This window comes from Pundamilia nyererei, unplaced genomic scaffold, assembly GCF_000239375.1.
Source record: "Pundamilia nyererei isolate P.nyererei 1_Seehausen unplaced genomic scaffold, PunNye1.0 scaffold00150, whole genome shotgun sequence".
In the NCBI taxonomy this organism is placed as follows: Eukaryota; Metazoa; Chordata; class Actinopteri; order Cichliformes; family Cichlidae; genus Pundamilia; species Pundamilia nyererei.
This window is the reverse complement of record NW_005187551.1, coordinates 1,144,698-1,172,540: the sequence shown is the minus strand read 5'-3', so window position 1 is coordinate 1,172,540 and position 27,843 is coordinate 1,144,698. Positions and strand designations below refer to the sequence as shown.

The 27,843-nt window shown below is 42.1% G+C and overlaps 5 protein-coding genes across 7 annotated transcripts in view; 2 read left to right on the top strand and 3 right to left on the bottom strand.

Annotated features, from left to right (window-relative positions):
- Nucleotides 1-3,853, bottom strand: part of nsmaf (neutral sphingomyelinase (N-SMase) activation associated factor) — a 17,019-nt gene extending 13,166 nt beyond the window's left edge. Inside the window, exons 1-2 of the mRNA XM_005744899.2 lie at nt 3,658-3,853; nt 960-1,046 (exon numbers count right to left, since the gene is read on the bottom strand). Coding sequence (XP_005744956.1) covers nt 960-1,046; nt 3,658-3,695 — 125 coding nt within the window. The 5' untranslated portion in view covers nt 3,696-3,853. The remainder of the gene's footprint in view (nt 1-959; nt 1,047-3,657) is intronic.
- A 466-nt stretch (nt 3,854-4,319) lies between these two features.
- Nucleotides 4,320-8,363, top strand: tmem241 (transmembrane protein 241). Of its 2 annotated transcripts, none has more exons than XM_005744898.1 (15): nt 4,320-4,596; nt 5,003-5,049; nt 5,237-5,314; nt 5,409-5,490; nt 5,611-5,688; nt 5,825-5,850; nt 5,941-5,992; nt 6,067-6,115; nt 6,321-6,366; nt 6,496-6,531; nt 6,845-6,879; nt 7,297-7,366; nt 7,642-7,735; nt 7,845-7,909; nt 8,156-8,363. In XM_005744898.1, exons 1-15 carry the CDS (start codon nt 4,525-4,527, stop codon nt 8,217-8,219), a joined length of 894 nt encoding a protein of 297 aa, XP_005744955.1. In that variant the 5' UTR covers nt 4,320-4,524; the 3' UTR covers nt 8,220-8,363. The 2 variants fall into 2 exon arrangements, with proteins under 2 accessions (XP_005744955.1, XP_005744954.1); XM_005744897.1 differs by having other exon boundaries at nt 5,822-5,850.
- An 84-nt stretch (nt 8,364-8,447) lies between these two features.
- On the bottom strand, nt 8,448-14,737 carry rbbp8 (retinoblastoma binding protein 8). Of its 2 annotated transcripts, none has more exons than XM_013913775.1 (19): nt 14,613-14,737; nt 14,039-14,159; nt 13,885-13,927; nt 13,693-13,788; nt 13,280-13,371; nt 12,991-13,063; nt 11,471-11,652; nt 11,300-11,383; nt 11,143-11,219; nt 10,957-11,024; nt 10,561-10,810; nt 10,281-10,446; nt 10,077-10,165; nt 9,630-9,747; nt 9,404-9,541; nt 9,251-9,290; nt 9,065-9,152; nt 8,841-8,982; nt 8,448-8,687 (listed from the first exon to the last, which is right to left on the bottom strand). In XM_013913775.1, exons 1-19 carry the CDS (start codon nt 14,613-14,615, stop codon nt 8,590-8,592), a joined length of 1,968 nt encoding a protein of 655 aa, XP_013769229.1. In that variant the 5' UTR covers nt 14,616-14,737; the 3' UTR covers nt 8,448-8,589. The 2 variants fall into 2 exon arrangements, with proteins under 2 accessions (XP_013769229.1, XP_013769228.1); XM_013913774.1 differs by having other exon boundaries at nt 8,449-8,687; nt 10,561-10,849.
- Nucleotides 14,738-15,194: 457 nt separating this feature from the next.
- On the bottom strand, nt 15,195-20,141 carry fam168b (family with sequence similarity 168 member B). Its single transcript, XM_005744894.2, has 7 exons — nt 19,986-20,141; nt 17,903-17,994; nt 17,715-17,798; nt 17,267-17,409; nt 16,970-17,168; nt 16,762-16,886; nt 15,195-16,678 (listed from the first exon to the last, which is right to left on the bottom strand). Exons 2-6 carry the CDS (start codon nt 17,970-17,972, stop codon nt 16,774-16,776), a joined length of 609 nt encoding a protein of 202 aa, XP_005744951.1. The 5' UTR covers nt 17,973-17,994; nt 19,986-20,141; the 3' UTR covers nt 15,195-16,678; nt 16,762-16,773.
- A 235-nt stretch (nt 20,142-20,376) lies between these two features.
- Nucleotides 20,377-23,302, top strand: fbxo45 (F-box protein 45). Its single transcript, XM_005744895.2, has 3 exons — nt 20,377-21,187; nt 21,828-22,184; nt 22,286-23,302. Exons 1-3 carry the CDS (start codon nt 20,861-20,863, stop codon nt 22,469-22,471), a joined length of 870 nt encoding a protein of 289 aa, XP_005744952.1. The 5' UTR covers nt 20,377-20,860; the 3' UTR covers nt 22,472-23,302.
- The last annotated feature ends 4,541 nt before the right edge of the window (nt 23,303-27,843 follow it).

The following is a 27,843-nucleotide window of genomic DNA, read 5'->3' as shown; positions in this document are numbered from 1 at the left end:
TCTGGAAAGAAAAAAGCTGATGTTAGCTTGTTAAGTAATAGCTAGCCCCACCCCCCAACAAACAAACAAACAAACAAAACAACACACAAAAACCTGGCAAAACAAACAAGAGTAAATATTTTGCACAAAAAAGTCAATAGACATTTATAAAACTAAAATAAAATAAATCTTGAAATGTTAGGAGAAATATGCTAATTACAGGCTAGCAACCTCTATCAATTTTCCTTCCCAGGTTTTTTCCCCCCCAATCAGCCGTGTTGGGGGGGGGGGGGGGGGGACAAAACCGGAAATGAATTCACACAACAGATTACTTTTTCTTTGCATTGATGGGTCTCAAGGCTAATGTTACAGAGCAGAGCTACAGTGTAAAGTCGTCCCACATGGCAATAAACGTTTAGCCTAAACAACAGAATTTGACTCACATCCAGCCTAGAGCCAGCGTTAGCCCCACAGCTCATCACATATTTGCCAAATATAAACCAAATGAAAACAGCTACATGGCACAAATGTTGTCCAAATGGCCTGAAGGACAGAAATCTTCAAAATGAGACAAAGAAAGCAAAGGTGGTGTTTTGTGTATTTACTGTTCACTCCTTTTTCAGTAGGTAGGTAACAGGACATGATTATCACTGAAAAGTTCACAATGTTTGATCAAAAAAAAAAAAAAAAAAAAAAGGTTTACACAAGCCTTCATCACAGAACTAAATGGTGTTTGAACAGTTGTTCCTCAGAAGGCAGAGCAACTACCATCAACCCTAAAAGCTTTAAACAAACATGAGTACATGATAGCACCAATAAAAACAGAGAAGCATTTCAAAGTGTGAGACTTCTTTAGCTTTTTGTAATTTTAGAGGAAAGTGAAGGCACGGTTTGTACTCAAGCTTATAAAGTACTTCCATGGTGCAGCGATTTAAGGTGTTAGATGCTGATGAAGCGTTGCCTTTAATTATCCGACTTACCTCTGCTTTTTTAAAGTGCTTGTCACATGGTACGCGGTGTGCTGTTCAAAATAATATTCCTCCAAATCCAGCAGCAAGAGGGAAAACCTGGAAAGGAGCAAACAGCTGCTTGAGAAAACATCAGAGCAATGGTGGGGTTAGACTGGTGGGGTCAAATCACCAGATTTTTTAAAAATAAGTACTGTATTAATAAATTAACAGTAAACAACACATTATTAATGTACATAAAGGGGAAAATGTGGCTCTTTAACACATAAGTGTGACTCCAGGCAATGATGCATCCTGCTGACAACTTTCTTTGGTGCACTTTTTAAACATTTAGAATCTTAGAATCAGCAAGTTTCTGCAGATTCTGGTCAGTGCTGATGCATCATGTTATGATTGTGTTCTGTCAGGATTACACACATTAAATAATCTAAGAAAAATGTAAATAAAGTCACTTTGTAGGCTAGAATTGTGACCACTAAAAGAGAGAGAGCCTCATAGTTGATTATTCAGCTGTGAGCAATGTTGCAGCTTAAGTGTGTAATATTTCTGCTTACTGCTGCACTGACAATCAATACATTAAACCACTGTGAGCAGTAATGTGGATTTAGAAACCGTGGCATGCACTTCCTTTGCTCAACTTGCATTAACATGTTTAAAAGTATTGAAAGGAGTTAACTGCTGACATATTTAAGAAGCTACTTCATGCCAGAGCAATGTTTTAGCTTATGCATGTATGTGTGCATGTATGTGTGCATGTATGTATGTATGTATATATACACACATATATACATACACATATACATACTGATATTTCACAACAAAACCGATAAAGACATTTCAAAAACACCAGCTTGGTAATTGGACCTACAGGAACTAGAAACAGTCCGGTGCAGCTCAGTCTTCTACATACGCAGCTTTAACAAACCCGACAAAGGGTATTGAAAGGTTTTATGTGGAACTGCTGCTTGTTGAAAGCAAAAGTTATCAGATTAGGCAGAAGGATGTGTCACTAAAAAAGGAAGTGATTTGCTTAAATTCAGTGGCCACTTGTTAGGTACACCTGTTTACTGCTTGTTAACACAAATGTCTAATTAACAAATCCCATTTCAGCAATTTGGTGGACGAGGACATGGTCACGACTATCTGCTCAAGTTCAAACTGAGCATCGCAATGGGAGAAAAAGAGCAACTTTGAGTGATGCATGATTGTTGGTGCCAAATGACCTCATTTACTCTCCTGGCATCTGCCCCAATCTAGAAACATCTGCAGGGTTTGCAGATTATGGTCTGAAAGCGACAAACTATCCAGTGAGCAGCAGTTGTCTGGCTGATAATGCCTAGTTGATGCCAGATGTCAGGGGAGAATGGTCAGACTGCTCTGAAGGCAACAATAATGCAAATGACTGCTCATTACAACCAAGGTGTGCAGAAGAGCATCTCTGAACACACAGCACGCCACACCTTGAAGCAGAAGGCCACACTGAGTGCCACTCCTGTCAACTAAGAACAGGAAACTGAGGCTACAATTTACACAAGAGCTGCAAACTCTCCATGCATGGATGAATGCTTGTCTGCTTGTATGACTAGTTTAGTCTGCTGGTGGTGGTGCAATGGTTTAGGGCACAGGTGTCGAACTCCAGGCCTCGAGGGTCGGTGTCCTGCAGGTTTTAGATGTGTCCTTGAACCAACACAGCTGATTGAAATGCCTAAATGACCTCCTCAACATGTCTTGAAGTTCTCCAGAGACTGGTAATGAAATAATCATTTGATTCAGGTGTGATGACCCAGGGTGAGATCTAAAACCTGCAGGACACCGGCCCTCGAGGCCTGGAGTTTGACACCCCTGGTTTAGGGGGATATTTCCTTGGCACACTTTGGTCTCCTTAGTGTCACTGAACAAGATTTAAATTGCCACATCCTACCTGACTTTTAAGTACAGAAGAATGCTTTCCATGTTAACCAGACTGTTAGAAGAAAGCTTATTTTTGATGAAATTGGATCCTGACTGATGTAATTGTTTGTATTCATCTCCCTGACCGAACATAACACATTAGAAGCAGAGGCCTGTGGTAGCTTGAGGTCCAAGACTCCAGTATCAGACAGGCTCTAATGAGTCACCAGTGCGTACAAAGCACTTCTTCACACTCGCTGAAGAAACTGTTCATCCTGTATTGTTCAGAGGTGACCTCATCCTTTTCCTGCCCAGCATGCTGAGTATCAAAGTGCACTGTGGAAATTCAATGCCCTGCTCTAGACCGGGACCACGCAGGAGATCGTTTCAAAGCTTTTAAGAGCTCACTCTGGTGGTCAGTTTGAAGCATAGATCATGTGCTAAGGTCTGCCGCTTCCATTAGGAGGCTCAGAATTGGAATTGCTGGAAAAAGCAGCTGCTTTAGTTTAAAGCTCTGTCACAGTCTTTTATATCCTCCACACTCTCACTTAAGCGTCATTTTGTTTTACTGTCCTCTAGACACGGGACCTTCTGGGTAAAAGTAACCGGTCTGCACCGCAGACCAGAGCCCACTTCAATAATTAGACCGCATCCCCCAGCTGACAGTGGAGCTCTGCCTCATTAGCTAAGCAGCCCTGCCTCACGCTGCAATGACACGCGGCCACAGTCGGGGAAAAACAGCCCGCTGCTGCCGCTCAGCTCCCAACAAAACCTCGCAGGGAAATAACCACCCGCTAACAGAAGGTGGAAGAACACCAACCTTTCTTTAGTTCGTTCCTGCGCCAGAAAAAACGCCATGACCGCACAGCATCCTCTTCAGAAACTGAATACCGACAAGCCACAACAGCCCGAGCTTTGTAAACACGGAAACTTGGTGGAAACCACGTGACCCACTCCAAGACAGACGGTGAGCGGTCTGCACAGAGCAGCGGAGGGAGACGTCACTCTGCTGGCACGTTCAAGGACCAACACTGCGTCTGCATCAGTGCCCTATAAATAAAAATGAATATGTTTGTTTTGTCGGTACAAATATTTTGTCATTTTAACCACAAACAGAGTAATTTAACTTTCACTGCTATAATAGTGGGAGTTTTGATGTTTGTTTTTTATTTGAATCAGAAAACCAAGAAGCAAATGCACTTGAAAATTGGTTAAAAGTTAAATTAGTGGATTACACAAAACCGCTAAAAAAAGAGCACGGCACATCACCAGAGACTGTCATCATCCAGGTCACACCCTCAAACCAAAACAATCAACATGCAGCATGCACCGTCTTTCCTGCCGCAATCAGACCGATTGCAAAATAAGGACAAAGTAAGATACACACAAAATAGAATTTATCCCAAATCCAAAAGGACAGACTAAATAAACAATAGTATCTTATCAGTGTACATGTGGTGGTACACTTGCTGTGTGTGGGACACACAGACAGCGCAGTGAACCATCTGCCCACGCATAGACGATCTCGGTGTGCCTGCGTCTTGACGCGTCATGTGTGGTGACAGTGAGGGAAGTTTCCGATCCTGAGAGGTCTTCAGTTTCAAAAACGAGCCGCTGTATTAAAAGCTTTATTATTTTTGTTGGTACTTCTCATCATGTCCCAGCTGCAGCGTGTCTGCAGACCATCATGCAGTGGAGGAGACACGTCACCGGCCTCGCTTTTAGCCTTGTTTTTGTTGTGTCATATTTCACGAACAAGGTAGGTACTAGCGAGGATACGAGTCAAAAACTTTCGTTTGAAAAGGAGGTTACTGGTTTAGAGATTCCGCGGAGATGCTTTGAGTAATCCCAGGTGAATCCATCCAGACATCAGCTGTGTAAAGGGTAATATTAGCGCTTGGTATCAGGGAGTAGAAATAAGTGCAGGAAGTGTACAAAGACCAAGTGTGAATAGGATCCACAGTTATGCCGAATTGAAAACTCGATTATATCACATAGTTAGAGTCGTGTTGTATCCCGTACAGATTTATAGAGACAGCTGTACAAACCTAATTGGCAGACTTTTAAATGGGTTTTGGTGGGAGTAATGAAGCATCTTTAGGGAAATGATTAATACCACACTGCCTGCATATGAAATGAGCTCACTGTCTTCTCTTTTTTTGTAGTTTGTCCTGTCAGTGTTAAACTTCACCTATCCAACCTTATTTCAAGGGTGAGTAACTGAAAATAAATATTGAATATGTATCTAGTGAAGTGACTCTTCTTTGAGTAGAATACATTTCAATAAATCTAAAGAAGTAAAAGGAATTATTCATTAGTTTAATTATGCACCCTGTTGTGTGATACCTGAATAACCTCGTGTTTGTTCTCACTAACACGACCAAACTGCACATTTCCAGATGGCAGACATTTATTGGAGCTATCCTGCTTCTAGTGTCTGGAAAGCTGGGATGGGTGGAAATAAACCGCATCCCCAGGTACTGTCACCGCACTGCATTCTGCTGGGTTTGATATTATACTGCCGCGTGGGAGATTTCCACACGATCCACGTGCTCTAATATTGCATTACAGATCTGCGGCTCTGTCCTGGCTTCCGGGCTCCCTCCTATTTGTGGGGAACATTTACGCTGGTTCCCGGGCATTATCACGTTTAGTAAGTGCACAGTTCACTTAAAATAACATCGCAGATCGCTGCAGCATTCTCTTTGCATTCATGTGCTGATTTTTCTTGCTACTGTGACAATCTTGTTATGAGTGTGTCTCCTCCACGCAGGACATTCCCTTCTTCTTCACTCTTCAGAACTGCTCTCATCCCTTTAGCTACGTGATCTTCAAGGTCATGCGCAGAGAGGTAAGTGCGCTCACCGCCTGCTGTAAACTGATCTGTTCAGTCATGTGCTTCACACTCCTGCTCCTAATCGTGTTCATTGGAAGCAAATAGCAGAAAATGAACATGTGTGCTCTCTCTGCTTTTTGTTTTTTAGCAGAAGACACAGTGGCTGAAATTTATCAGGTATGGATGTTTTTTTTATTATTTTTTTAAAAAGAGATTCACACATTTCAGTCAACAGCCTGACTGTAAACGTCCCTCCTTCTCTTCCAGCCTATGCCTCATGCTGCTTTCAGCCATCAACCTTCCCTTTTATGACCCTCAGGTAATTAACAATCCTGGCTCCCTCATTGCCGGTGCCGTAGATCAAGTTAGTTAGCATGTGTCCTTGCCGTGCAGGTGGACCACAGCAGTTACCTGTGGGCCGTCTGCCATCTCGCCTGTGTTGGTAAGTCTAATATCGTAATATGACTTTAAAAACACTTTTAACTGTGAGAAGAATGATGATGAAGATGTCTGAGCCTTGATAAGGCCGAGGGTTTGAGGTGATGTTGTGTTTGAGCTGATCGATTTTGCCCTAAGGCTTAAATCTTTTGATGGCAATAAGCGACTGCAACAGCAGCAGAAATTGAAACAACAACACTGCTTTGCAGGTGCATATAGAGTCTTTCAAGTTCACCACAAGTCCGTCAACCTGAGGTGAGTGAAAGCCTTTGGTGGGCGCACATGAGCGCCTTCCTAGTCTAGCATGCGGTGCAGTTTCTCAGCTTCAGCTTGCTCTGCTGCACATCAGAGGCTGAAGACGCTGCTTTTGTGATTTGATTGCAGTGATCTTGAGCAGCAGTGCATTAACTACCTGTTCAGGTAAGATTCAAGTCTAAATTGTTTGATCTGAGGCTGAACCTTTCAATCTTCTAACGTGAGAGTATTAATTTACTTAAACTACATGTAAACAATTGTGATAAACCCAAGTGTTGATGCGTTAGACATGATCCAAAAAAGCTTATTCGTTTCCTTATTCGACTGCCATTCATAAGTCTTAAAATTGAGGGTCAATATACGGGATAGTGATGTCTAAGTTATTCAGTCGGATTCATTTCAAAACTTTAACCTTTCACGTTAAGCAGATTTAGATATTATCAGTGCCTAATAACAGCTTCCCCCCTTTGAACAACAGCGTGCTGCTGCTGGCTGTTGCTGCTCACCCGACAGGTACGACTGACCTCGCACAGATTCTGCAAATATTCTCACAAAAACTTCCGTTATTGCTCATTTTGTAGCTCCTCTTCTACTTCTTTAGGAGCCAGCACAGCAGACCCTCCACCTCTGTCACACCACCCCCCTGCATGTCCTCTTTCACTACATCCATGGATCTCCTCTGAGGTCTTCCTCTTTTCCTCCTGCCTGGCATCTCCACTTTAAAAACTCCTTTGTCCAATTTGTCCACTGTCTCTCCTCTCCAAACCGCTCAACCTGAGCTGTAACTCTGCTGTCCTAGTTTAACATCTTCAACCTCCACTTCCAGCTCTGCCTCCTCTCTTTCTGTTACTACCACTGTCTCCAGCTCATTTTCACATATATATGTGTGTGTGTGTGTATATAAAATTTATGCCTCTTGTCCCTGTGCAGGTGACCTCACAGGTGCCTTGGAGTTCCCGTCCCTGCAGTCGCACACATTTCACTGTGGCTGCTGTGCCAGGTGAAAACGTCAGTTTTCTCTAATATTGATTGCATCGGTGTTGGTTAGCCGTGAAAACAAGCTGTCGTCCTTTGAGTTCATATCAAACTGAAGCCTTCAGAGTCCGTTCTAATTATACTTGGATATAAAATAAGTAGATCTTTGTTAGAAAGTTTTAAATAACGGCATATTTAGTGTGTTTATGTACAAGGACTCCTGTTCCAGTTCTGTAAAAGGTTTAATAGGACAGAGGAAGGTTTGTGTCCTTCTTACTGGTTGTGTGTCTCACTTCACAGCGCTCTGCTGGGCTTTTTGCTGCGGTTGGCTACAGTCAAATTAAAAAGCGGACTGTCCTTTGAACACTTTGGGGTCTGGATCTTTTTATCTAAGGTGACTTCAGATATGTTAAACTCATGTAACACACAGTTCATCGCACACACACGTGTTGATCGTCAAAGTCAAACTGATGCGATTTACTTGTTGGATTATGTCCTGTCAGGTTACTGCCATGCTCCTGTCTCCATTTATTTTCTCTGTGAACTCTAATGCTTCGTCTCTTTTGTGGTAGGTACCAAATTTGTGTTTCCAGCTCATTTCAGCACAAAAACAAATGTTCATTTTCCATGCTTCAGATTTCTGCATCTGTCTTATTTGTTCTAACACGTTTGTATGTGAATTCTTGTCAGTTGTGGTTTTAAAAAGTTGCAGGTTTATGTCCAACTTTTAATGCTTTTTGTTTTCCAGTTTAATACACGTTAATCTCGTGACGCTGGATTTTTGATGAAAGCCCTGATCTGCTTTTGATTGCAGTGTGGTCGTCAGTCACGTCGGAGAGGCTCTGCTGATCTATTCTGAGAGGGATACTCACGTGTGACGAATTTCAGCACTTTAGACGAGTTCACCTCAAATGACTTTTTCTTTATTAACTGGGGATGCAGATTCTATTTTTCTACATTCATTTTATAACTTTGTCTATTATCTGATCTCCTGACCAAATAAAAGTTTGGTACAAACTGTCCTCACTGCACTGGGTCAGAATTTAAAGGTCTGCATATTATTACTTACTTATTTGTAGATGAACTGTGACAATCCCAACACTCCATAGAAACAATTATTTATTCATCCAAACTATCCGCACAAAAAACATTTTAAAAAAACAAAACACAAGTCAGAACGACTGAAGGGGAGAAAGGAAACAACGGCAACCTTCTTCACAACATCAGTTCTTTTACAGATGGACATTTTTATTTCTCCTCCTTGTTTCGCTTCGGTGAGAATAGAGCATTTAATGGCTGCCTCCTCCGTAAGCGCGCCTCAGGATTCTTCTCTTCTTTGATGTAACCTACAACAGAGGACACATCCTAGTATTAAAGACAGTACAATCCTCTCTCGTGCACTGAAAAGCATGACAGGATGAAGAATGGTCCTGCTGAGAAATGGGTTCAAATGTTTTGCCCTTACTGCTTTAATCTACAGTGCATAACTGTTAAATTACCTCTCTCAATGCATGTTTGCGTTGATGGGAATCCAACTTCCCAGAAGTTTTCAGGTGTGCATGGAGGAACGTACAGGAAACGATGCCTTGAGCAAGCAGACAGCTTTTTCTGTTTTTCCTCCTCTGGCAGATGGGTGTAATACTGCAGGTAAACAATTATTTAAAATAGGATCAGTGTAAGCAGTGTGTCAGTTTTATTAAACTCAAGTACTCAGAATACTTACAATTTCACATTCCTTGCAGGTAGTGCCCTTCAGTTTTCTTCTCTCATCCTTTTTGCGAACGACTGCTACATGTGCAAACGCTGGGTGTCTAATCCAGAGACAGATCTAGGTTATGGAAAACTGACAATGACCAGCAAACATGATCATCTTCAGATAAACACCTGAAAAGGTTGATCAGTTTCTTACCGTGCTTTAGACTGGCATGCACCGTCTTCAGGAGGATCTTCTTATTTGGAGAATTTAGGGGGGGGGGAGGGAAACACAGGGTTTACCTTACGAATAGATATCTGAAAATACTGATCTAGATTGCACACATTTTCTTTCAATCTGAAAGCTCACCAATGGCCTCCTCTTCATCATCATCACGGTCACAGGGCTGGCTCTGGCCTAGATGTGAACTGTTGCAAGATTTGTACTCCCCGTAAGCCGTTGTGTCGAACATCATATCCAAGCTGTCATTTGCTTTTTCACCGAGTCCTTGAAGTAGGGACAGTTGAGATTACTAACAGTTTAAATCAACATATTTTAAATATTTTAGAAAAAAAGTGTTGCCGTGTATATTCACCGAACACACTGTCTCCTCTGTCTCGGTCCTTCTCTCTTTGACGCTGAAGTAAGCTGTGACTGACCCAGGTGCAGTCTGTATCTGCCATCTCCACATGATGCTGCCGCTCATCAATTTCCTGGAACGCACAAAACCTGTGTTAGACTCTCACAACGACGTGTGCAATGAATAGATTTAGTTTAAATAATGTTAAAATGATGAACGCTCACATTAAATAGGGACACAGTTTAAAATAATGAGGTCAGTATATGTACAAGTAATCCCCGTGAGATAAAAACTCAGGCTTCAGATCGACCTCAGCACTCGCATTTCTACTCCCAGGTCTGGATGATGTTAATAAGAGAGGATATTCCTAATATGGCCAGGCCCAAAGGCCCCGAGCCAGCTTACAGTATAGTGCATGCTGAGGGTGAAGGTTGTTCAGCAGAGCAGATCACGTGACTATACCTCGTCTCCTTTCCACTCGCTGTCGTACATGGAGAGAGCGAGCGCAGGATCGACGCTCCATGTAGGCTCCACTGTGTGCTTCCTATCAGCTGGAACACACAGCCACATTCAAGTTAACTGAATATTATTGAGGAGCATTTCAAACTGTACAACAATCAGAAATATCCACATGTCCTTCAAGTGACTTTGCTAAAGAGAAATCACCATATTTAGCTTCACGCTGGCCTTGTGAAGCATTCAGATCCTGCACAGGGGTTCTTTTCTTCCCGTCTGCATCCAGTTTAACCTTCATTTTTGGCTTCTTGAAAGCAGGACTGCTACAAGAAGTGCTTGGCTTTTGGCTGGTGCTCATATTATGTCCTGACTGTACCTGTGTGATATAGAAAGCACCTTGAAACTCTATATTTCTGTCTTACATTTAATTAAACAGCCTGGACACGAAATGTGGTTAAAAATTGAAAATGATGTTACTGCCTTCTCTTGCCTTCCTATCTAGTTTCTCCTTCTTGATGCTTGGATTGCTCACAGATATGGCAGTCTGGCTGATCTGTTCACGCTGTAGGTGTTCACCTTCCTCCTGGTTGTCCGCGTCTTCTTGGAGTCCTCGTTGACTGCGTTCCTGTACCTCTGGACTTCCCTCCTTCACCCGTTTTGCCCTGCAAACACTGCCGCCTTCTGCAAACCGTTTGATGCGTGGGAGAAGAGATGGGGACCCTTTAGATGTTGAGTCTGGACTGTGCATCAGTGTGGATGAAGAGGAAAAGAAGCAAGGCCTTGAAGAGGGAAACAAGTATAACTGTAGCACCGAACTGTTATTTTTTTTTTCTCTTTTCCACATGGATGTGTCTGCCACAGCAGAAGATGATGTCTCAATGCTTACTTTAAACGAACGTCCTGCTTCCAGAGAGTGCTGAAGCTTCTTTGCTGGCTTGGGGCTTTCCTGAGATTCTAAGGTGAGAAAGAGAGCTAATCTGTTTGATCACACCTAAGATTCGTTTTTATTAAAGCCTGATCACATTACATTTTTATTAGATCATCATTTGTTTCAAATCCTGCTTATACACACCATCTGCTGCTTTTCAATAAGTTCAAGGCCACAAGTTTCTGCAATTGCTGCCTCTTCTTCATCTTCAGTCACATCGTCTGAAAATGGAAACAGACATGTTAACAGCAACACGCTCATGATCGCATCTACGGAAGACCAATAATGGATGAAGTCATACTTGAGATCTGCGACGCGTCCATTTCACAGGTGTTAGGGACGAGCACTTCTGCTCTTCCAGGATTCTTTGTGGCACCCTCAGGATCTTTGTATAAAAAAGAATTTAGATTAGAAAACTGGTTTGTGTCTTCAGACAGGTGACGAAGAGGAAGCTACTTTAAAGAGGACTGACCATTGAAGAGCGAATTGTTAGACTGTGGTAGAGGCACCTCTGCATAGCGCACACGCTTCATTTGGTCGTTATTTTTCTGTTTCTTCAATCTGTTTACCACGGGCAGTGAGCTGGGCAAGATCGGGGAGTCTGGAATAACGCCCTCTTCCTGTTCTGCGGGTGAGGCCTCCTTGGATTCAGACCTGAAAAGAAAAGCACACGTGTAGTGCTTCACTGGAAACTGAAGCTTTAAAACTTACCGAACCTGAACCTACAAGCCTCCTGCAGGAGGGAAATTTATTTTCCCAAGGGGCCACAGAAGAAACTGGGACTGTTAGCACCAAAAAGCTTATAAACACATAAAAATAAGAATACTGAGTAGCAGCTTGGGATAATGTATTGTTCACTCCTGAAATGTCTGATCAATGTAGGTGATACACATTTTTATAGAAGCTTTAATTCAAGAGGTTTAACAAAAGTATTGCACTGTTTACAGCTATTTGCAGGAATCATGACACAGTCCCCCATTTTAAATATTTAAAATCTATTAAGTATCTTTTCACTGGAACTTTTAATATGAGGTTAAAAAATTAATTGATTAAAATCTGGGCGCAAACGGAAGAAGCCATAAAACCAAAATAAACCTGTCGGAGCAGTAGAATAAACTTGCATTTGTAAAAAGGATGAATGCACAAACCAGGCTCAGCAACACCAAAACACATGAAAGACAACTGAAGACATCTTAAGTACATGAGCGCAGTGGATGATTGGCTAAGAAAAACCCGTTCACAATATCTAACCAAATGAAGAACAGTCTCTGTGAGACAGATGTATCAATGTCAAGAGACACCTTGATGAGTAGACTGTGCAATGCTCAGAAACTGTAAAAAGAAATACAATAAAATAAGAAAGCAGGGGTTACATCTCAGACTCTACAGGTCTCAGTGTGTAAATGTTAAAGTTCATGACAGCACAGTCAGAAAACGATGAACAGGGATGGCTTATTTTCAGGAGAAAGCTGCTTCTCTCTAAAAAGAACATGAAGGCACAGCTTAGGCTCACAAACAAACCACAAGACCTCTGGAACAGATGAGACCAAACTGAAGACGTGTACGTATAATGCAGAGGGATGTGTTTGGCAAAACCCAAATACATCACCACAAAGCACGGTGGTGGAGTGGTGATGATTTGATGTGTCTGAGTCATCCAAGAACTCCCATATATACCAAAGTATTCCAAGTCATCCGTCTGACGGCTAAAGCTTGGCAATAACAGGCTCATGCAACAAGACAATGATCTGAATCAAAGCAGCAAATCTACATTCAACAGAATGGCTGAAAAACAGAAGAGTCAGGGTGTTGTGCAATGGCCCAGTCAAAATCCAGACCTCAATGAACTGAAGCAAGTCTGTAAAGAGTCAAACTTCCTCCATGATGCGAGATACTGATAAACTTCAAAGTACTTCAAGTTATTGCTTTAACTTTTTAAAACATTTCTCATATTTTTCTCGTGAACAAAAACATTAATGCGACACAGCTTACCGAGAACTCTTCAGTTTTTGCAGCTCAGCTCGCAGCTTATTGTTTTCATCCTCCAGCAGGTTTCTTTCATTTTCTGAGGAACAAAGGTTTGCAAAGAACATGTTTTTCTCTGTTCTTAAACAAACTGAGAATCTTAAAAGAAATTTTAGGGTTTTTTCACATTTATTCTAGTATATTACTCATCATATTATATAACATACTACTGTTGTGAAAGATTGCATCTGCATATGTGTATGCACATCAGAGAGGGCTATTAATGCCTGTTGGACACTGAAATGAAAACACTCACTTAGTTTCTCGATAAGACGCAGATTCTGCTGCTGACCGTTTTTCATGTTCTCCTCTAAGATGGAGCATCGATCACACTCTGCTGCTCGAAGCCTGGAAAGGGAAAGCACTGCTGGCAATCTTTATGTTTCACACCGTTTTAATGCAACACATTAAATCTTGTTAACTTTCAGTCTGCGGGGGAATCTGAAGCACCCATACAATGAATCAGAAAAGGTTATTCTTGTCTTTGGTATCATGTTGCTCCAGTTAATTAGAAATCCCACATCAGTGCCAAACTGCAGCTCTCCCATCCTAAGTTATAGTTAGAATTTAACAGAGGTTCAACGAGACACATATATTCCAAACAAACAAGCATTTGCTACAAAGGGAATAACAGTGGAGTGCACGTGCATTCATCTTTGGGTAATTTACCTTTCCTCCAGGAGAGCCATGGCATCCTGCAGGTTTTTATTTTGCTCCTTGAGCTGCTGGTTTCGACTGTAAAACACTTCAAGCCTCTGCGCATCTCTGTAGAGGACAAACACATCACTTTACCCTTCATACATAACTTACTAAGACTCAAGTGTCTTTCTCATTAAACGCAAAGTGACACAACATACTCACAGGCAACGTTCCTTTTTCAGCTTGCTTACTTTTGCTTCCAATTCTAGAAACAGCAACAAGTGCAATGATGACATGTGTTTTCATTTAGCTTCTGAACTTCATATTATAGATATGAAAGCCAGCATGAACGTGGTGAGATCAAACTGTCAGTTACCCTGAAGTGCATTTTGGTGACACTCTCCAAGTTGCCTCCACAAGTCTTGAAAGCGATCAGCTGATTTGGCTGTCCCGCTGTCGTTTCCAAAACTATCTGTCAGCGTATCTCTGCTCGCTTCCTGCCAACGCAAATCAACCGTGTTTGCCTCACAACAATAAATTAATTCTTTCAGCTCATTTTAGTGTTGCTTAATGTTAATTCGCACTTGTCAATGTAAGCCTACTTTAGCTTTGCTACATGGCGCGCGCAGACGAGCGCATAAACTTAGTGCTAATTAGCTAAATAATATAATAACTTTCACCCCCTCAACACTCACGTGTTTACTACTTATTGTTTATTGGCTTTCAGAACAAGCATTAATAAAACTTCACCTCTGTCTTTTGGCTTGTTCTCCCAATAACCACTTAGACTACAATTAAGAAATAAATGCAAAGTTTAGACTTAATGACACGAGCTCACGAGAAAACAGCCGCAAACAGACTCAGACTTACACCGACACGTCTAACGAATAAAAACTAGGATATTCTGTCAAAGAGAAAAATGGTTAGAGTAACGTTTAACAGTCCAGTACCATGTTTGAGCCATACAGGCTACGGCTTGACCATAACAAAATCCAAATTCGCGCGCCGAACTGCAAGCTGGGAAATCTTCTTCTTCGTTTTCCAATTGAGGTAGGAAAGCTTTGACGCCATCCTCTGTTAAACAGCAGCCAGTGGTTTATGCTACTACTTCTCTCCAAACAACAATAATGATAATACTTAAAATATTGTTTTATGAAATTAAGTTACAGAAAGTTGTTTGACTTGACCTCAATTACCAATGAGTAGCTTTAAGAATAAAATGTCTAAAATCTATAATATAGAACAGAGCCATGGGGACTACAGTACAATATCATAATCAGAACTGTGTAAAAGTCCTGAGTCGGCCCTTGTTTCTTTATATTTTGAGTTCCAGGTTTAAAATACAAATTCCCAAAGAGCCATTACCTGAAAATGTGGCATGTCATGTGGTCGTAAAAAAATTGTCATACCAAATATTGCCTTTCAAACCGGTTTGAACCGTCCAGCATATATTTTGTTTCATGTTCTTCTTTATTTTGTCATCATTTCTGGCTGCCCCAACACACCCAGTGAGAAGACATGCACAACACAGGTTATTCTTATATTTGTTTTTATTTTTGGTCTTTCTTTAGAATACAAAACAGCAACCAAAGTCACAAAAATAACATTTACAAAACATGTTTAACTGAGGTGACCGAGGCAACATAGAAAAGCATGTCTGAAACAGTGACATTGGTGGATTTTTAGCCTGGAGACTTGAGGTAAGACAGCGAGCGATGTCGGAAAAAGTCAAATATCTTTTACAAACCGTTTGGAATTAGTGCCTTCATTCAGTAGTGCTATTCACAAATGGAGTTTAATATCATTACGGTGCCCTAACATGTCCACGTTGAGCGGTGATTTAATGATGTAGTGCTTCAAATCTGCCTAAGAGTAAATTCATTAGAGTGACATGTAAGTCTAAAATTCTAAGCATGTTGCACTGTATGGCACCATTCAGAATGGTTTCCGTTCGAATCCCGCTTTCACACACATGCACACACACACACACACACACACACACACTTCCTGCTCATCCACTCTTATTAAATGGGTGCAATTGACTTCTAATAACTTCCTATACTTGTTCCCCACCAAGAACACTTCTGGCTAAAATAAGTGAATACATCATATATCACCCAAGCAGGAGCAGCTTCAGACTTTTGGGGGAAAAAAGAAACTGAAACACCATTTGTTTAAAAGAAAAAGAAGAAAGTTTAACAGGCCAGAAAAAGTAAAAGTGTTGGAATGGCCACCAGTCACAGAGGCACAAACTCAAAGTCCCATCTTTTGTTCCTACAATACAAAAATGGTAAGACATTATGCAAACACTGCATCACTGAAAGAAAACGATAAAAACCACTTACCTAAACACAAAGCGGTGAAAAATAGTACAGTTTGGCCCGTGATGGACGGCGCAGGTATGTTTTTGCATGAATAAACGTTTCTCGTCTGTTTTTTTTCTTTCACATTTAAGACATAGTCACTGGTGATTCAGCATTGCAGATTATTACTCTTTTTTTTTTTCTTCTTAGTTCCTTTGGATTTGTGCCTTTTATTGAATTTGCATCTGTCACAGCAGGGAGAATTGAGCTAGCATTACTTTGTAAATCTATATATACACATGCATTCAACATCATATTTAATCCCCCAAATTAAAGAGAAAAAAACTATTCCAAACTCCTTTTTCACTACAAACGAATTTAAGCTATAAAAACCTGCATGAGAGTCCACATAGAGTTTGCATGGAGGCGTTGCAGTTTGATGTGAGATATGCAGCAGGTTTGTAGAGGTGCTGGCGTTGAGGGGGTGGGGGTGTGGGGGTATGGAATGCAGCCTTATTCCATTAATAGGGGTTGTGGGGATGGGCCTATTTGTCACCCCCTGCTTATCCAAATGGGACTCTATGTAGTTGGGTTTTAGATTCACATTATGCTGGAAGAAGAAGAATTGGTAGCGGACGCTGCCAGGGCGGGGCAGGTCGTCACCACGAGAGAAAAACACTGGAGTGTGAATGCATATCTACCATCTTCCGGACCTGCAGAGAGAACACCGGGTGTAAACATAAACCTTTAATCTGCACCTTTGACCAAACTTGTGATGCTTTTAAAACATACTCACACTTCTCTCTCTTCACCACTGCGGGGGCACGTAGCTGTAACTGGGTGTGCCAGGAGGCCGATATGTGGGCATCGTGACTGGGTGGGGAGCGACGGGCGCTGGTGATGGAGTTGTCAACAAAGTTCCTGAGGAGTGAAAGCCACAGGTAAAACTACAAATCGAACACATTTGTATCCTGGATAAGATTCAATAAACTGCTGCAGCTCACCAGCTGACATGGCCATAGTGGTGCCGGCTACCATGCCCATGGCGACACCGTTGTTGCGGGGAGGAGGGATAGGCGGGGCATACATCGCTGCAGGCATCCCATTGGGCTGGACCACTGTCGTGTGATGGATGACATGAGGCGGTGGAGCATACAGAGCCTGTGTGTAGTAAGGGCCTTGTTGTTGTGAAGGTATTAGTGCCTGGTGGACAAACAACCACACGTTACAGCTCAAGCACTGAGACTGGATGAAGAGGGGCAGCGTGTTATTAAAAATATACACATACAGCAAGGACTGACCTGTGCATAGGGGTTCTGTTGGGGGTAGGTGCTCCTGACAGGGTACACAGCAGTTTGGTAGGGGTTTGGGGAGGATGAGTACGGTGGGATGGTCCCTGTGCTGGGAGAGCAGGACACTTTGAAGGGAGCACTTTGAGCATAGCCTGAAGAGGGAGGAAGACGGCTCATATTAGGGCCGTTTGTTCTGGGACAAAATAGCTGAAGCTTGGACGAAACACTGGCTGTGCAGCTCAGTAAAACAGGACCCTCATAGAAGAGAAGCGCACACACTTTTTAGGGTTATTAAGAGTCTCTTTGGAATTTTTATTCTTTATTACGTTATGTTTATAATTAATTCAAATCAAGAAGTCAGCTGGAACAATTTGACTCTTTTGAAGTGCATCAGGAAGATGTGTTTCAAGATCTATCAGATAAACTCGGGCAGATTTCATCGTTACTTTCTTCTCACCGTTAGGGAAGCCTGGGTTTGCTCCTGCGTAGATGTTGGGAGTGTACATTGGAGCAGCTGCTGCGTATCCTAGAGGAAATCCAGCTGCCAAAACCAGAAACAAAACAAGAATATAATAGTATTCTCAATGCTGGGAGATATTTTCTTGTAATTATGCTTGTTTCTTAAACCACTATGCTTCAGGTTACCTGGATAACCTATACCCTTAGTGTTGGTAAAGGGGACCCCTGTTGGTGCAGGGCTGTATACTGGGTTCATTGTGGCTGTCTACTTGCAGATGCTGTAAATAAGAGAAGCACAGACAGGTTGGAATGATGCAATCATGCATGGAAACCAACTGCTGATCTGTGTGCCAGCAGAGCTCTTGTGGAAAGGATGGACATGAGAATATGAAGCTTTCTGTTGCTGTCGATTGTGACCCTGTTGTTCCAAAAACAGCACAGTGATTGTGAAAAGATTCCTCAGAATGTTTAAACAAAACCTTCAGTTCTGCTTTCAGAAACCTTAAGCATGTCGACTGGTTTGGTGTGCTTTCTTTAGAGCTTAGACTTTGACATACTCTCCATTTATTAGACTGCTGTTACTGTAGCTTTCCCATTCGTCACATTTCATTACGTTTATATGTCATGGCATGTGCACAAACTACTACTTTTACCCAACGACACAGCTGACTGACAGCGGTCTGCATGATATGACCTTGCAAGGTCACGGTAACAAAAAAGCGAAGACTAGACTAATAAGCATTTTCTGACATTGTGTGCTGACGTGCACCTATTACAGTTGTATTGGCATTACTATATATTCTGTTTGATAATAAACATAACGCAGAGAAGGTGCTTGCGCTATTTTTGAAAATGGTGTCAACATGGTTCCTAATGCTCTCAGCACTGTCTAAAGCAGAAAGACATGAGCGCAACTAGTCATTGTACAATGTTCGTGAGCAGTTTGTAAAAGACATTTTTGGAAAATTAATACACTCAGCTAGACCTTTCATTTTGCATTTTTGATGCCATTCTGTTGTTCGGGTCAAACCTTAAATTTAACAAGGTGCTATAAACATTCCTCAGAGATGTTACTCCACGTTAACACGATGCTATCTCCTCCTCTTCCTTCTCTTCCTTCTACCATGGGGTCTCGATCATGAGTTGGCTCTGCTCTCGGCCTCTAGAATTCCCTCCCAGCAAATATCCATATCACTAACTCCCTCTCGCATCAGAACATCTCTTTAAACCGTGTGTAAGGTGACCTTGAGTGTTTTGAAAGGCGCCTGAAACAAAATGCATCACTATTGTTATTACATTTTACAGCTTTCTTTGCGCATTTCCCGAAGAAACCATGACTTTTGCTTCCCATGACGGTCCCTGGGTTGATTTGAATGCATCTGTGCTTCCACCTAGCGGTAGCTAAAATAAAAACTTAAGCATGAAAAACAAAAACACAAAAAACCTTTCCACCTCGTTACAAGGTGCTCATTCAAAGTGAATGGACTCTGGTAAATATAAATTCACAATTACACTTACTCGGGTTGCTATAAGCACAGTCACGCTACAATTGAATCCAGATTTAACTCCAGTTTATTTGATATGCTGACTCTATAGGAAACTGAAATTAATCAAAACTTCAAATTTTCAAAGAGAGAGAGAGGAACAACATAATTTAGCAATTCGGCTTTATTTGTGTTACTTTAACTATACTCTTTCACCCAAACACAGCGGACGACAGGGGCGAGAGAGGTGTGAAGCTATGCGTTTCTGTTTGTTTGGTGTTTTTTTTCCTGGATGTTTTCTTAGACTAAAATCTAAATATGTGCTGCTCATCGGTAAGTCTTAAAGGCTGCTTTCGCCTTCCAAGCACAAACCCTCGGCAGTAACATGTGCCCTCTCAAAACATGACGTTCGATACGTCGCCTGCAAAAATTAAGATGGCAACCTGAAGTAGAAGAATTTGGAAAGGTGATCGCAGCGGGGCTTTGTTACCATCAGCTAGCTTAGCTCACAAGCTTCACGATCTCCACCACCTGCAGTTAGCCTAGCCTGTTTGGCGCCGTAGGTGAGCGTTGCTTTACACGCTGACCCGCTAATCACCTGTCTGACCGCGCGAAGCCGCCGGAGTGTCCCCGGACAGCAGACAGATGGGGGACAGCTCGTCAAGCAGGCCGCATAGCACAGGAGGCAGGCAGCCAGACAGCTGTGTCAAGCGGTGCAGCCTGTCCCGTTACCAGATAACACGCATATCTTTATGTCCCGATAACAAAAACCCACAACAACTTACTGTTAGCTGCTTTGACCGTCAGTTAGTCACCTTCTCCGGTCTTGTGGGTTAAAATGAAATAAAGCTAACTGCTGTTTTGCTCCCAGATGCTTTGCTTAACTCTTTTGAGCAACCCGCGTCACTTCCGTGGTGTCACGTGGTATACAAATTAAAAAATAAAATAATATAGTCTACTTTATATAAGATGCCGGTTTTGTTTTATTTCAACAACGTGTAAATCCCATGTTAAACAATGAAAACACCAGTAGTTCTTTTTAAACTATTATCATTAGTTTTCCGTCAAACACGATCTGAAAATAATTATCAAATCCAACCAACATGACGTAACAGGTCAGATAACGCCTTTTATTGGTAAACAACTGCATCGTCTTTTAATACGGTTCGTATTTTTTGCGACACAATCACAACACTTTTGACGTTGCAGCGGTGTAACGTCCAGTATCGCAACACTGCAACAGTACTGTGTAGCAACCCTCCTTGAACTCATTATGTCGGCTCTGCGGTCCTTGCAGGCGGTAAAATTTATTTGACTTGAGCGTGACTGTTGCTTTATCTAATATCTCGTCGTCTCCGGACTCGGGAGACTTTGCTTACTTCTTAAACTGACCACTGTTTCTTCCGAAATAATTTTCGCGTTTCTGTGACAACGGGACAATTAGTGCTTCGTGCCCTTTGAGGACCTTGACGCATCGTTTCCATTCAGCCATTGAAGTGGGAAGAGTCGGGTCCGTATACTGTTGTGGTTTTAGCGCGATCTACGTGTGGGTTTTTCACAGGTTAAAAATGTTGCTGCCGAGCTCATATTAGGAACCGTCTTGCGGTGTACGGTGAAACTACTCGCTCAGCTGGCGTCGTCGGTGAAGAGCAGGGGCATAATGTCTGGAGCGGCGGGTGGGGGAGGAGGCTCCTCCTGCTTGGGCGCAGCAGCGGCAGCCAGTTGCAGCTCCACCGGCTCTCCATATGCGGCTGCAGCCGGAGGAGGCGCAGGGGTGGCGGGGAGGCTACCAGCGAGGGTTTTGGAGCATGTTTTCTCCTACCTGGAGCTGACTGACCTGATGCGGTGTTCGCTGGTCTGCTGGCACTGGAACAATATCCTGGCGGATGAAAACAGCGAGGTGTGGCGCAGCCTCTGCAGCCGGACTCTGAGCGACGAGGCTCTGCGGTCTGACATCCTTTGTAACCTGCCCACCTACAAGGGCAAAGTAGGTTTACCAGTACACATCCCTCTATCCTGGGGTTACCTGTTTGATTATGCCTTTACACAAAGGGACAATGTAGCCATAAACATTACTGAATGTCAGCGTAATCTAGTGCTTTTTAACGTATTCAATGAAATATAAGACATAAATGGGCATAAAACTGAATCCTGCTTGTTGTATTATTGTCTTTCAGTTGGTGATCACACTGAGCAGGTGTAGAGCAGATGTTTTGTTGCCATTGGGCTTATCACTGGAGTCCATATTGAATTGACTCTCCAGTCTATTGTTGCATAATAGAACAAAACCTGTTCTAAGCAGTCTGTGTATGGAGACTGTTTATAGGAGTGTTGATGGCATGAAAGTAAGGTTTGAATGAGAACAACTTGTCTGTGTCCAATGTCAATCTAAGGACGCTCATTCATTTGTTCCAAAGTGTTTTTAGAAACACGACCTACATTCTTATGAAAAATATTTGAGCTCTGCACCTCTGAATGGTGCAATGAGCGTCCTGCGAGATGGAAAGTGGAGTAGCATGTCTCTTCTTCTGTATGCATGCTTCACAGAACTTTTTTCCCCTTACAAATATTTAGATTTCCCAGCAAGTGTCTGTGATTTTGTTAACTGTAACTGTCTTCCTGTGCAGCTCAAGGCCTTTCAGCATGCTTTGAGCTCCCACGACTGCTCCCGCAACGTTTACGTGAAGAAGAACGGCTTCACTCTGCACCGCAACCCTATTGCCCAGAGCACAGACGGCGCGCGGGGCAAAATCGGCTTTTCGGAAGGGCGACATGCCTGGGAAATCTGGTGGGAGGGCCCCCTGGGCACCGTGGCAGTGATAGGTATCGCTACGAAGCGGGCGCAGATGCAGTGCCAGGGCTATGTAGCCCTCTTGGGCAGCGATGACCAGAGCTGGGGCTGGAACCTGGTCGACAATAACCTGCTTCACAACGGAGAAGTCAACGGGAATTTCCCCCAGTGTAACAATGCACCTAAATATCAGGTAGGAGTCGAGATTTGAAATGACGTTTTAAAAGGAAATTGTGTAAAGAGTACAAGTGAAAACATGATTATAACTCCTGATGTGACCGTGCCTGTCCACAGATCGGGGAGAGAATACGAGTGATTCTAGACATGGATGACAAGACGTTAGCCTTTGAGAGAGGTTTTGAATTTCTCGGAGTGGCTTTCCGTGGACTGCCCAAAACCTGCCTGTTCCCTGCTGTGTCTGCAGTATACGGCAACACTGAAGTCACCATGGTGTACCTGGGAAAACCTCTGGACGGCTAGATGCAGATCAGCCTGTGCCACCCTGAAATCATACACGTTCCTGTCAAGTGCAGACAGACTGCTGATTCCCTCCCTATTGTAGTGTTTTAAGGTTTGGAGGGTAAGTGGTCACATTTCTTCCAAACACAGTAACCTTATTTCCATAAGCACACAGAGAACAATCTGCAATCTACTTCGACTCACCAAAAAAAAGCGAAGTTTTTTTTTTTTCCCAAACTGGACAAACAACAGGGGGAAAGGAATGTGCAGGGACTGTTTGTGTATCTACGTGGAGAAGTCCACTTTTACAGTTTAGCTGCTGAACTCTATTATTCACCTTACAGGGGAAACTTAATTTAATGTCACGCATTTTGGACTCGTGCTGAAGATTTACTTGAGATTTTGTCTGCTTGAAGGAGGCCTAAGCTACTCTAAACCAAGTGGCGAATACTTTAACGCAACATTTTTAACATGTGACACAGTCGTTAACATGTGAGTTAATGGACAAACGCATTGTGGAATGACTGCATTACAGTGAAATGAAACATGTGAGATGTATTGTAACATTCTGGCGTAGGTAAACCTCAAGGACACATGGGCCACGTCCATGGCACGTGTGTGGCAGTCCATGCATGCGCACTGTTGTGCTGCGTATGCACTGAAACATCTCCCCCTTTCAAGTACTTACTCAGTAACGGTGGAAACTAAACCTGTAACATGAAATGTGTCTTTTTAATGTGCTACTGTAGTATTACGATTTATTTATTTCCTGGTTTTATCTATGGTACTATAGATACTGTGTGATTTTAAAGCCTGAAAATAAAGTCTACATGGTGCCACTCCTACAGTAAAGACGGTTTGATGTTTGTTTGCATAAGTGAAGAGAGTGCAGGTGGTCTGAAAGATCGACCATCACCACACTGTCAGCTATTGATCAACTGGTAATGGTAAATGGACTGATTCTTATATAGCGCTTTTCTACTCTCCCGGAGTATTCAAAGCGCTGTATAATTGTTGGCCTTTTTTTTTTTTTAAGGGAACTTGGACAAGAGGATCTTGCTCATGCTGCCAAGCTCAGCCATGAACTGTATGATTATGATGCACAGACTAGCATATCTGGGCTATTCCATTAAAAAACAAACATTTCTCTTAGAATCAGCTTTTTAGAACAATAACTTATATATTTAAAGAAGCTATGCTAATATTGCTTGAAGAAAAAGTGGATTTTCATTCATGGTTTAGAAGATAAGCCTGGTATCAAAACATGGGAAAAGGGAAACCTTTCATGTACTATTAAGTTGTTTTTAACCAACCACACATGGGGATATGAACCCAAACTTGAGTTTCTATCTAGCGACTCGTCAAAAAAACAAAATAGATCAAGCATCCACAGTAACTTGGCACGTGCCCTGTTCCAGTTACTTTGCATCACAGACATTAAACCTGAGCAGTTTTGCTACTGAAATGATAATATACTGCGATACTGATGTCGGGCTATATACTTTGATGAAAGTAAAATTTTCCAAGGCTTCATTAAATGTGCTAAAGTAACTGTTTAAATAAAATCTGCTGGTTCGCTCTGGAAATCCTTTTATCAGATTTCTTGAATTTTTATACGAAAGACTCAGCTGCTAACAATAAACAACAATACATTTAAATTATTAAGTTTGATTGCTTTATTACCATTGGACTATTTCACAAAGTGTTGTTGCAAATCTAAAAACTCGGCTCTTCTGTTTTTTAACAAGAGCCAGGTAATTACCATAACAACTGTATTATTGATTAGTATGTGGTACAAGCTGCAAAGACAATATCCAGTATACAAGATCAACCATTATAAATACAAAACATTTTACCAGGATTAATGACTTAGTTATGCAATAAATTATTAGCAAAATAAGAAAAACAAAACATAAAATCATGTGGGGACACAAAACTCCACATGGCTATATCCATTCCTGTGAAAAACTAGGACTATCCTAACTGCTTCTACAGGAATCGGGGAGGTAAGTATTAGCTAGGTGACGCTAATCAAATGCACTCTTTTAGCTGATCATCAGTGATCAGTACGTATGAGCAGCTCTATAAAAACAGAAGTTTTAGTGGTTTGCATGTCTGGACTATTTAGGTGTAGTCCAATCTTCCCAGGAGTTGACCTGTCAGCCAGTTCACCTAAAGAGCAGACCGTGCAATGCGCAGTGAAACTGCAAAAAAACATAAGAGCTGGATTTCAGACTCTACAGGACTCAGCTCGCATGTTAACTGTTAAAGTTCATGACAGTACAATTAGAAAAAGACTGAACATGTATGGCTTTTTGGAAGGCTTGCCAGGAAATAGCCTCTTCTCTGAAAAGAACATAGCAGCATGGCTTCCAACGTTGCATCTGAACAAACCACAAGACCCGTGGAACAATGTCCTTTGGACAGACAAGACCAAAGTGTAGATGGTTTGCCTCTAATCCACAGCAGCACATTTGGAGAAAACCAAACGCAGCATATCTGCACAAACATCTCACACCAACTGTCAATCACGGCGGTGGAGGAGTGAAGATTTGGGTTTGTTTTGCACCCACAGGACCTGAGCACATTGCTGTCATTGTGTCAACCATGAACACCTCGAGGGGTCAAAGTGTTCTAGAGTCAAACATGAAACAAGATGAGACAAAAACAATGTTTTATAGCACAGCAGCAAATCTACACCAGAATGGCAGCAAAAGAATAAAAAGTCCAGACCTCAACTTGATTGAAATGCTGTGGTGGGATCTCAAGAGAAGTGTGTGAGTAATGTCTTAAACATGTTGATTTACTTTGAGGCACCACTTTGGTCTTGTCTGTCTAGCTAGTGAGTGAACAACATGCACATTTCAAATTTCAACATGCAAAAGGCCTCAGACAAACAGCCACATATCCAAGGGAAAGTTGGGATTTGGAGATTATGTATCGGAATTTCAGGAGTGGGACCACGCCTCCAAACACGCTCTTTCCGGTTGTCATCTATATAAGTTCCCCCCAGTTCTGCAAACTGTTCATTCTCGTTTACGTGCCCCACCCTCCCTCCTTGTTCTCAATTCTATAACTTCTTCATTCCTATTTAGTACACGGGGATCTGCCAGGCCCGGGAGCCGTCGCCAGTCCCCTTCGAGGCCTTCCCCAAACCGCAGCTCAATTCATGTCCAAGCATTCACCTAATATCTACTAAAACGCCATCAAAACTAAAATGAGGACGTGGGCCCGGCTAGTGAAATATCTTTAAAGACCACAATGCACTGCTCATAACCTCAGCTAACCTCCTCTGAGAGTTTCGTCCAAAACAAAACCTTTCAAGCTTGACTTTTCTCTTTTTTGTAAATGTAAAGGTGTGAAATGCTGTTTTCACATCGCTAACATACCTGACATGACAGCGATGTCGAGTTCTGCCTTCCTGCTCTCTGTCAGTATTTCTTTAAAGGCAACTCTGCAATAAAAGATACATTTTACATCTCAAAAAGTGCCAACAGAAATTGTTTTGCAATGCTCTAAAATCAGCTCAGCGTGACTCAGGGAAAAAGCCTCTCAGTGCTGGACAGCGTCTCAGCAGTGAAGGAGAGAATTCATTGAATGATTGACTGTCTATGTAATGCCAAGGCAAAGAGATTGGCTGCTTCACGTCTGCCAATTTGTGGCTCCAGTTTACAGCTTGCCTGTTAGAGTACCTGCTAATACTCCCCACTTTCTGTTCTGTCCTTGAATGTCTGTTTGCCGGACTGTCTATCAAAGTCACTTTCTCCATCCTTGATACTTTTACTTTGCACGTCTCACTGTCTGTATCCAGGGCTGCTATCCTCCCGTTCACCATCAAACCTGCTGTATAACTGCTTAACCTTGGTTTTGTCCACACATAACGATCTAATAGGGAATCTGAAAAAGGATACTGACTATATATAATTTATTTTTAATTCATTTTTAAATCTTTATTTAGTTGCTGCTTATTGACTGTACAGCCATTAACATAATAATGAAATACTGGAATTTCAGTCACTAAAATGAATGCATAGACTTATAGGAGTGTCTGTACTGCACCTTTCCATTTGTCAAATATTTCCTTTAAAACATCTCCAAAACTTAAAAGTCAAGGTTATCATCGTTAACTAAAACTAAGCTACAAACTGAAACTAGATGTGAAAAAACATAAACATTTGAATGAACTTAAATGTCAAAATAAAAGTTGGACTTCTGAACTAAATTAAAGTGGGAATGATTTTATGAGAATGAAAACCTTTAAAATCAGTTCAACAATAGAAATTAAATCCTGGTGGATGCCAGTGCCTCACTTTGATGTAAATCTATGTTTCCCTTGGTTTAAGGGAAGTTGCATTTACACGTATGACTTAGCAATATGAGTAACATCTACATCTTCTCAAAGGTCACATCTCAAATCCCTCCGATGCAATGTTTGACTGGTGGGAGACCTCGACAGAGCTGAGATTTAAGGGCCCACGAAAACGCCGCTGATCCTCGAGATGTTTCCACAAGAGGGCAGTGACGGTTTTTTGCATGCAATGCAAATATCGTCCCACCACAGAGAAAGCCTGATGATGTGGAGCAAAGCCTCTCGAGAGGATAGAGGTTTCCCACATTAGTGTAACGTCAACTGTTGTTGCTGCTTGTATCTGTTCTCACAACCTACAGCCTTAAACAGAAGACTGAGGTGCGCTGATGTATGCGCCGTATGCTCTGAAGGCGTTAACAGGAAGACGGGAATTGTGTGAATATTTATAGAAGCTGTTTTTAATATCTAAAGAAATTAAGCAAAGAAACAAAAGAAACAAAAACTTTCTCAAAAACTAAGAAAGTGTTCGAGTGTTTACATTTAAGTCTCCATCCCGTTTGTTTCGTCAAATAGCAACTGCCCACATCCCCCCTCTACCCTGCCCCACACACACACACACACACACACACACTCACACCCACACACACACTCGTGGGACTTTTTTTTTTACACCACCGCTGCTAGAACCCTTTCGCAGCTCTCAAAAATAGAATGCAAATATCAGTAGTGTGCCATGTCTTAAAATGGCTTCAGCTGCTGAAACAGACAAAAAAAAACAGTGCTCACACACTGCACTGCACGTGTTCACAACACTGTGTGAGTGTAGTGCAGGAGCTGCTCTCACCCAGTGTGCTTAGACTGACACACACTGCCTCACACTGCACGCTGCTACAACTGAACGTGAGCAAGGCCACATGTAAAGATGCACCTAAAGCCACTGTAGGTCACGTCGGTAACAGGATTTTCCCACACAACAATCTCTAGGGTTTATAGAGTTTGCAGAGATGCTACACTGCTTCAAGCCGATAGGAAGGTGTTGTTACAACCAAGGTATGCAGAAGAGCATCTCTGAACGCACAGCACC